Below are 9993 nucleotides of genomic sequence, written 5' to 3' on the forward strand. Positions count from 1 at the left end.
GTTAGATAACAGAAAAACTTTCTAACTATAAGGATAGTTAAATTCTGGAATAGGCTTCTAAGGGAGGTTGTGGAATCCCCCTCATTGGATGTTTTTAAGAACAGTTTAAACGAACACCTGTTAGGGATAGTCTAGGTTTACTTGGTCCTGCCTTAGTGCAGGGGGGCTGGATTAGATAACCTCCTGAGGTCCATTCTGGCTCTTCATTTCTATGATTCTGTATTCCTTCTCCCTACTAATGTGTGGGCATATGCCTTAATGCTGTATTTCCCAGTTTTCAGAAGTCTGAGTTTAGCTGAACCTGATGTTCTGGAAGGGCACAAACTAACACTGGCCAACCTTAACTGCATTACTGAAATGTTTTTGCCCTTTAATTTACCTATAATGATTTACAACTGCTGTAATCCCACTGAAGAAAATAAGTTTGCACAAGTGAAATTGAGGGCAATATTTTACAATCATGGGGTTGCAGAGGCATCACTGAAAGCAGAATTTGGCACACAGTGCTTTTATTACCAGTTATGATGACACAGAGGGAGGAATGAATTGAGCTTGACTCTCAGATCTCAATATAAATGTGCAGGGCTGGCAGTCAGAACACACACCTTTTCATTTGTCAGCCAAGTAAGTTTGAGCAGGAATCACTGATGCACGCACATGGAAGATGATCACATAATTTTTTCAGATGTTCTTCATAAACAGAATCACGCTATAAGGGCGAATAGTATTTTGAAGGATGTTAATTCAGCTGCTTTCTCAAGAAAAATATGATTAAATAAATGGGATATAAATAATATGATTAAGCAGTTAAGTAGCCACAGTATATGCCTGATTGTTAGTTGGCCATTTGGTTAAGGTATTTCGGTATGTTTAATTGCCACGTTACTACATAACTCAACCATTTCAATTCACAGGGCTGTTGAATGATGACCTATTATGCAGTTGTTCATTTTCCTGTCTGAAGGAGAAGCTGAAAAGTCTTCAATAGCTATAAATTAACATTGTAAGCACATGATTAGCTGTTATTAGATTTGTTCTCCCTCTGAATGAGCTTCTTATAGCTTTTATTAACTACAGTAAATGATACATGAGAAATATATAGCTAAGCAAGCTCTTCATTCTTCAAAGCAAAGTATAGCTACTTAGCGCTAAACTGCATACCAAATCCCTGTTTATACTACAAAATAAATCCCTTTTTCTAAAATCTAATTTTTAAAACAGCAAGAGTTGTTGGAAAGGAGCATAATGTTGATAAAAAGTTTTTAAAAGCTGTACAAGACTAAGAAAAATAATTGTAATCAAATCACAATGAACTCTTTTCGAGGAGGGATGTCAAAAGGCATGGACAGTAACTGGGTTCAACAACTTTTGCAGCCAAATGGCGGACAGCTAGTCCTACCACCTGTCTAGAATGCTTTCTTTGCCAACTTTAAGGCCAGAAGGGACCACTGTGATCATTTAGTCTGACCTCCTGCAAAATGCAGGCCACAGAACCTCCCAAAATTTGCTTTTTTTGCCTCTGTCTATTTTCACAGACAAGGTCAGCTCCCAGCCTACTGCACTGGGCAGCACCGAATGGGGAGAATGTGAGCAGCCCTCAGTGCTGAAAGAACAAGTTCAGGACTATTTAGAAAGACTGAACATCCATATCTATGGGGCCAGATGCAATGCATCCGAGGGTGCTGAGAGAGTTGGCTGATGTGATTGCAGAGTCATTGGCCATTATCTTTGAAAGCTCGTGGTGATTGGGGGAGGTCCCATATGATTGGAAAAAGGCAAATATAGTCCCAATCTTCAAAAAAGGGTAGAAGGAGGATGTGGGGAACTACAGACTGGTCAGCCTCACCTCAGTCCCCAGAAAAAAATCATGGAGCAGGTCTTTAAGGAATCCATTTTGAGACACTTTGAAGAAAGGAAGGTGATCAGGAACAGTCAGATGGATTCACCAATGGCAAGTCATGTCTGACAACCTGATTGCCTTCTATGATGAGGTGACTGGCTGTGTGGATGTGGGGAAAATGGTAGATATCATATACCTTGACTTTAGCAAAGCCTTTGATACGGTCTCCCACAATATTCTTATCAGCAAGTTAAAGAAGTATGGGTTGGATGAATGGACAATAAGAAGGATAGAAAGCTGGCTAGATCATCAAGCTCATCGGGTAGTGATCAACAGCTCAATATCTAGTTGGCAGTCAGAAACAATGGAGTACCCCAGGGATCGGTGCTGGGACTGGTTATGTTCAACATCTTCATTAATGATCTGGAGGATGTGGTAGATTGAACCCTCAGCAAGTTTGCAGATGACACTAAGCTGAGGGAGTGTTAGATACCCTAGAGCGTAGGGATAGGATACAGAGTGACCTAGACAAATTGGAGGATTGGGCCAAAAAAAATCTGATGAGGTACAACAAGGACAAGTACAGAGTTCTGCACTTAGGATAGAAGAATCCCATGTACTGCTACAGACCGGGGACCGACTGGCTAGGCAGCAGTTCTGCAGAAAAGGACCTGGGGTTTACAGTGGACAAGAAGATGGATATGAGTTAACAGTGTGCCCTTATTCTGCCAAGAAGGCTAACAACATATTGGGCTGCATTAGTAGGAGCACTGCCAGCAGATCGAGGGAAATGATTATTCACCTCTTTTCGGTACTGGTGAGTCACATTTGGAATATTGTGTCCAGTTTTGGGCCCCCCACTACAGAAAGGATGTGGACAAATTGGAGATTGTCCAGCAGAGGGCAACAAAAAGGATTAAGGGGCTGGAGCACATGAGTTATGAGGAGAGGCTGAGGGAACTAGGCTTGTTTAGTCTGCAGAAAAGAAGAAAGAAGGTGAATTTGATAGCAGCCTTTAACTACCTGAAAGGGGATTCTAGGGAGGATGGAGCTAGGAGTTAAACTTTTTTGCTGGGACCCCCTTTGAAAATATTTCAGGCTGTGACGACCCCCTCCAAAACAGCAACGACCCCTCTATGCCATGCCACACACACCCTCACCCCAACCATGCCACCCTTACTTCTGCACTGCTGCTGGGGGTGGTAATGCCTTCAGAGAACCTGGTCAGCAGCCGCTGTTCTCTGGCCTCCCAGCTTTGAATGCCTCTGGCTGTCAGCAATGTGCAGGGCTGACAGACACAGCCTGGGCATACATGGGGGCGGACAGCTCACGACCCCCCCATAACAATATCGTGACCCCTTGAGGGGTCCCGACCCCCAGTTTGAGAACCCCCGAGTGTTCTCAGTGGTAGTAGATGACAGAGCTAGGACCCAATGGTCTCAAGTTGCAGTGAAGGAGGTCTAGGTTGGATATTAGGAAAAACTTTTTCACTAAGAGGGTAGTGAAGCAGTGGAGTGGGTTATCTAGGGAGGTGATGGAATCTCCATCCTTAGAGGTTTTTAAGGTGCGGTTTTTAAGCTTTGGCTTGGATGATTTAGTTGGGGTTGGTCCTGTTTTGAGCGGGGGTAGGTCTAGATGACCTCCTGAGGTCCCTTCCAACCCTAATCTTCTTTGATTCTATGAAAATAATAGATATTAAAATCTGATGACCACTGCTATACCAGTGTGACATTTTCAACAACATTTCAGGCAGACAAAATGCAGTTTTCAGTACTTATTGTCAAAAAAAAAAAATTTTCTGGAGAACAAGGCATCTGCCCTGGTAAATTAAACCATTGCAGGGTATCTTTTTGCAGGAAATGGATGGTTGATGCAATTGCCACTACAACAGTTTTGCAAGTACACACAGTACCACTTTTACAGACCTACGTTCACGCATTCACACCAACATTATACCATGCCTGGGACAAATGTCACATGTGGATAAAAGGTATTATATAGGAGTGGAATGCTTCTTCCACAGCAACCAGTAGTTGCTTATAATGCCTTTATGCCCAGTGTACTCAGGTTGCATGTGTCTCCTCCCTAAGGCCATGTCTATACTATAGGCACTGCAGCTTCCTATAGTGATGGAAGGGTTTTTTAAGATCACATTGGTCTTTGGATGCCAGGTCTACAAATTGTTGTTTAATCAGACACTCAGAAAAGAGTTAAACAGAAGTATGGATATAAAAGTAGAAAAACTCCCTTTTCTCTCTCTAAATTGACTAGCAACTCCTTTCATTTCCATAGCGCAGACTTTCAGTAATACATAAAAAAAATTTTAAAAATCCAAACGCCAGTCTTTCCTATCAGGCATTTTCTTTCTGACTCACAAAAGAGGGCGAAGGAAGTGACCTACTGTGCCATATCCTGCCACTTCCCAGGGCTCAGTGCAAAATCATTCCCAATAGAACATTTTCTAGTGCTTTGGGGAGTCTAGTCTTAAAATGTCTGAATCTCATTTTTATGTTTCATGTTACTATCCCAGATAATGTCACAGCACAGAATTAGCCATACCACACAATATTATCCGATTCCAAACAAGATGGGTACTTTTCTAGACTTCAGCATACTTTTTTGAAGTGCTGAATCCATTTAGACTGGAGTATGACCATTCTTCCCTTTTACACTAAAAGCAACTCAGCGGAGAGCAAGCAATATTGCTGAAGCTCTGCATCCCCTGTGAGGTGATAAAAACTCAGAGCTCCCATGACGCAGCCTACGTGCTGAGTGCTATTAAGAGACCTTCTCCACCTTGTAGTTCAGGAAAGTCTTAGATTCAGTGAGAAACTAATTATGGTGATTAAATTTCTGTTCTACTCAGTTAATAAATCTCTTTCTCATCTCCAAAGATTAAAACATAAGATGATTATACTGACTGCAGAGGGTAACAGAGCTGGACTACCTGCCGGATGTTAAGGCAAAGGAAAACTCTCCAGATGAAGGAGAATACCCTTGCCCCTATTGAAAGCTAGAGTTAGACTGAATGCCTATTACATTGTGAAAATTACTGTCCACAAAAGTAGCACAGAGTTATTTTTAAGTCAGTACACAGATAAGAAAATATTTTGGGACATTTAAATAAATAAAATCCAGGACAACAGATCTAGCACAAGCAGTGAAGTTATACATTTATGTTTTGATGCAGGATGCTGCTTTGTGATAAGATTTGTACATTGTACTTTTCATAGATCAAAGTGTCAGTAGTTTCAGACTGTAATGCCAAATTGAAAAAGTCTTATCGACACGTTCAAGTGATTTAAATAGAACTAGGTCACACACTGGCTCTCAGAGCATAATCCTTTTACCAGATGTGTGATTCTGAGCTGAAACACAGCAATTAAACGATTAAAAACAGTCAAAATTAAATTGATTTTCATCTGAAAACAAATCAATCTTGGGATGAATTCACTGAGAGCCAAGTTACTAGCCAAACTCTGCAGCTGTGGGTACCAAAACATCTATAACATTTAACATCAGCGGTTCACTCCACCTTTGAAAGGAGGTGGGGATGGATGCCCTCCTTATGAACTCACTGTTACAGCGAAGTACTATTCAAGAAAGTGACCAACACCTCCTTCCTCCACTAACATCCCCTGTGTGTATTCAGAAACTGCTCATTCTAATGGCTACATTTTATTTAGATTAGCCTGGCAGAGCCCTGGGTGAGCAAGCTGGATTCTATTCTAATCGCTCATCATTAACAGAATCATTAACTCACTTCTGATGGTAGAAACTTTATTACTGGTAATCATCACAGAAATCTAGGGTTGGAAAAGATCTCAAATGTCATTTAGTCCAGCCCCCTGAACTGAGGCAGGATCAAGTAATCCTAGACCATCCCTGACAGGCATTTGTCTAACCTGTTCTTGAAAACCTTCAATGACGGAGATTCCACACCCTCCCTATGTGACCTGTTCCAGTGCTTATCTATGCTTATAGTTAGAAAGTTTTTCCAAATGCTTAACCTAAATCTCCCTTGCTACAAACTAAGCTGATTAATTCTTGTCCTACCCTCAGTGGACATGGAGAACATCTGATCACCGTCCTCTTTCAAACAACATTTTACATATTTGAAGATTGTTATGTCCCCCCTCAGCCTTCTCTTCTCCAGACTAAATGTGCCCAGTTCTTTCAACCTTTCCTCATAGGTCAGGTTTTCTAAACCTCTTATAATTTATGTAGCTCTTTTTTGGATCCTCTCCAATTTGTTCACATCCTTCTTAAAGTCCGGTGTCCAAAACTGGACGCAGTACTCCAGACGAGGCCTCACCAATGCCAAGCAGAGTGGAACAATTACTTCCTGTGTCTTACATACAACACTCCTGTTAATACATCCCAGGGTGACACTGTGCTTGTTCACAACAGTGAAAGAACCCAGTTTGATTTTCAGAGCTCAGGCTGAGAATGGAGTGCTGTCAGTTATAAAACAAACAAACAAGAAAAACATTAATATAATTTTACTAATAAATTGATTAGGGGGCTGGAGCACAGGACTTATGAGGAGAGGCTAAGGGAACTGGGCTTGTTTAGTCTGCAAAAGAGAAGAATGAGGGGGGATTTGATAGCAGCCTTTAACTATCTGAAAGGGGGTTCCAGGGAGGATGGGGCTAGGCTAGGCTGTTCTCGATGGTGGCAGATGACAGAACAAAGAGCAACCGTCTCAAGTTGCAGTTGGGGAGGTCTAGGTTGGACATTAGGAAAAAGTTTTTCACTAGGAGGCTGGTGAAGCACTGGAATGGGTTACCTAGGGAGGTGGTGGAATCTCCATCTTTAGAGGTTTTTAAGCGAGGCTTGACAAAGCCCTGGCTGGGATGATATAGCTGAGGTTAGTCCTGCTTTGAGCAGGGGGTTGGACTAGATGACCTCCTGAGGTCCCTTCCAACTCTAATATTCTATGATTCTAACAACACCAGCTTTCAGAGTAGAACCACCCTTTGGGGTATGTCTATATTGCTGGCGGCCCCACTGGTAGTGCAGGATCGATTTGCAGATTTGACTGAGCAGCAGTGAAGACTCGCTCAATCGAATCCGAAAGTCAACTCTGTTAATCCACCCCAGCAAGAAGCGTAGCGCTGCGTCGACAGGAGAGCATTTCCCATTGGCACAGCGCAGTGGAGATACCGCAGTAAGTAGACAGGAAATGCGCAAGTTATTGTACATAGTTTGTGTATCTCCCGTCGACTGCTGCTGAAATCCATGGTCAGTGTAGACCACGCCTTAATGAGAGGTTATTGATCATCTCTTTAGTTCCATCACATACCCACTGTTTTACATATCAGTGCAAAAGATACTCAGGAACAAGGTTGTGTGTGGGAAGAGAAGTGATAACTGCAAGGTTGATAAGCTAAACTGTAGACTAACTTTGGAAAGAAAGTTATTGTTTTCCAATGACCTGATTACCCTTTATCTTAAAAACAAACAAACAAAAAAAGAAAGCTTGCAGACCTCATTTACATAGTTTCTTTTTGAGACTATATTAGCTGCAGCTGACCAAGCATGTTTTGTAGCTTTTCTTCTGTGATCACAGGTGGCAGCACAGAGTTCCCTTCTGCTCCTTTCTTGGGAGTAAGCAGAAATGTAAAGGAATATGGGTAACTGGATGCCTCGAGTGAGAGATTTTGGATAGAAAGGAAGTTAGTAACGGAATAAGGAGAGGCCTTTCACATCAAAGTCACCAATGTAAATCTGGCTCAAGTTAAAGTATTTGTTATTCGATGACTGTTTGGTGGCCCATGTGAAAAACTGTGGGATCTCCATCTAGTTCCTAGTGAGCAAATGTCCACGTAGCACTGATTGTCCCCCTTGTTGAAAGTCCCATCAGAGAAGCCAAGAACTGAATGGGTCTTGGAGACTGAACTATCTAACCCCTCACGCCTAAACATGGTCTCTCCAGGTCAAGACTGAGGCATATTATGATAGTGTGGAAGCTTGTATTAATGGTGTCTGTGTTTAGGTTTTGTGGATAACTAGTGTTTTGATCTACAGAGCAACCAGCCCGTCACCTTTCAAACAAAATTAAAATCCCTCAGCACTGAACAAGTGATTATCTGTATCAGAGCAATGGTGCACCTGGGCCACTTTCAGCCCCTGGTTCTGAAATCACCTAGACAATGTGGTGGGAGAGCTCCAGTGCCGCGTGTCTACAGCAGGGCTTACACCAGGCCAGCACTGAGACAGCTGCACTCCCTGCTCGTGCACCACAGGCACGCATGTTTCTGACACTCTCTGCAACCCGGTCCCCAGCACGCCCAGCCAGAGAGAGCCACTCCACCCCACCGTGCACGGGCTGCCCGCCGCCACGCTCCACCGGGTGCCACAGCCGCACGCAGGCCGAGAGGAGTCCTGCACGGCAGCAGGCTGCGCGAGGGAGAGCTAAAGCCGGGCCAGGCAGGGGTCCGCTCCTTACAAGCGAGGCTTGGCCCGCTCTTTTCGGCCCGAGGGCCCCGGTCACGGCAGCGCCCCGGGAACCGAGGCCCCTGCTGCCGGAGCGGGGCGAACGGGACTTCGGGGTTGCAGGGCAGCAGCAGCCGCGCCCCAGGGAGCTCACGGGGGCGGGAGACAGAGGAAGGCTCAAAGCCGCAGTGTCGGCGGCAGGCCCCGGCAGCTCACCGGCTCGGCTCCCGGCTCCGCCATCGCTCTACTCGCCAGTCCGGCGCGGCGTCGGAAGAAAGGAACTTGGAAGTTGTCAGTTACCAAAGTTACTAGGTGACCCGGAGGTACTTAGCGACGGGAACCATAGAGAAGAACGAGGTGCCGGCCCGACAGTCCGCCGCGCCCGCCGGAAGGTGCCCTGGGGAAGCCCCGCCTCTCGCGCAGGGCGCGCACCGCCAACGACTCAAGCTGAGGAGCCCCGCCCCGCCCCGCCCGCACTGGCCTCTGGGGGCGGGGCCGGCCGGGGTCTCGCCGCTGTGTTCCGCCAATCCTCGCTGAGCCACCCCTGGCTGGGGGCTGCCTTGGCAACGGCCCCCTGCTGGTGCTGCTGGGCCCTGCCGCCTCGCTCGTGCTCGGCTGGCTGAGCGCGCGGGGGGCCAGGAGCCGGTATGACGTCAATAGGCCTGGACCAAGTCAATTAGCCAACCGCGGTGCGGGGGTGCCCCGGCTGGGAGCTTTGCTCGATTGGCAGCGCCGTCCCAGCCCGCGGGCGGGGCCGAGTTAGCGCTGGGCTCCGCTCTCACTCCGCTTCCAATTCGGAGCCGCGTTGATGATGCTGCAGCTTGTGTCAGGCCTCGTTCAGGGCTGCCCTGGTGTTTGCGTTCAGCGCGGGGGGTTGCGAAGGGCCCTAGCCGGCCCCCTGCCGGGAAGGGGATCGGGGGCTACATGGCTTTGCCTTAGCGGCTGGAGGCTGCATTGCCCCGGCTAGCACCCTACGGGAGGGGGAGTCTCCGCGCTATAACGTGCTGCGGGCGCGGGGCGAGCCAGGATGAACTTAAACCAAAGCTGGGAACAGGACAAGCTTGGTGGGCTCAGTTCCAACAATGATCCACAACTTTCCACGAACTTCAGCGGAACACACCGTATGCACTCTAATCAGTGGCTAGGAGTGAGGTTAGGGTAGTCATTTAATTGTCCTCGCTTGAAATTGATCAAAAAAACAAGAGCCTAAGCGGAAAACCAAGAAAGTCTGACTTTGCACACGTGAGCAAGTCTGACTGAAGAACATAGGAAAACTAATAAAAACTCAAAGTCCTCCTACTTAAACTGAGTAAACGGAACAGCGTAGAAAGAATTCGGAGACACTCACTTCAACTGAGGCCTGATCTAGCCTTAAAAATGAGCTTGACCTGGCTAGGTTGCTCAGGGCTGTGAAAAATTTCATGTCCTGAGTGCCATTGTTAGGTGAACCTAACCCACACAGTAGAGGTAGAATCACAGATAATTAGAGTTGGAAGGGACCTCAGGAGGTATCTAGTCCCACCCCTTGCTCAAAGCAGGACCAACCCCAACTAAATCATCCCAGCCAGGGCTTTGTCAAGCCTCACCTTAAAAACCTCAAAGGATGGAGATTCCACCACCTCCCCAAGTAACCCATTCCAGTGCTTCACCACCCTCCTAGTGAAAAAGATTTTCCTAATATCCACCGGAGACCTCCCCCACTGCAACTTGAGACC

General features: G+C 46.0%; 1 protein-coding gene across 2 annotated transcripts in view; it reads right to left on the reverse strand.

Annotated features, from left to right (window-relative positions):
* The window catches only part of BBS4 (Bardet-Biedl syndrome 4), a 71951-nt gene extending 63179 nt beyond the window's left edge, over positions 1 to 8772 (reverse strand). Inside the window, exon 1 of one of the 2 annotated variants that reach the window (XM_067555977.1) lies at positions 8495 to 8772. In XM_067555977.1, the coding sequence (XP_067412078.1) occupies positions 8495 to 8518 (24 nt within the window). In that variant the 5' untranslated portion in view covers positions 8519 to 8772. The remainder of the gene's footprint in view (positions 1 to 8494) is intronic. The other variant, XM_067555978.1, reaches the window with a different exon arrangement.
* Between the last annotated feature and the right edge of the window lie 1221 nt (positions 8773 to 9993).

Source organism: Emydura macquarii, unplaced genomic scaffold, assembly GCF_026122565.2.
Source record: "Emydura macquarii macquarii isolate MOO-44397 ecotype Brisbane River unplaced genomic scaffold, CSIRO-AGI_Emac_v2 contig_1644, whole genome shotgun sequence".
Lineage (NCBI taxonomy): Eukaryota > Metazoa > Chordata > Testudines > Chelidae > Emydura > Emydura macquarii.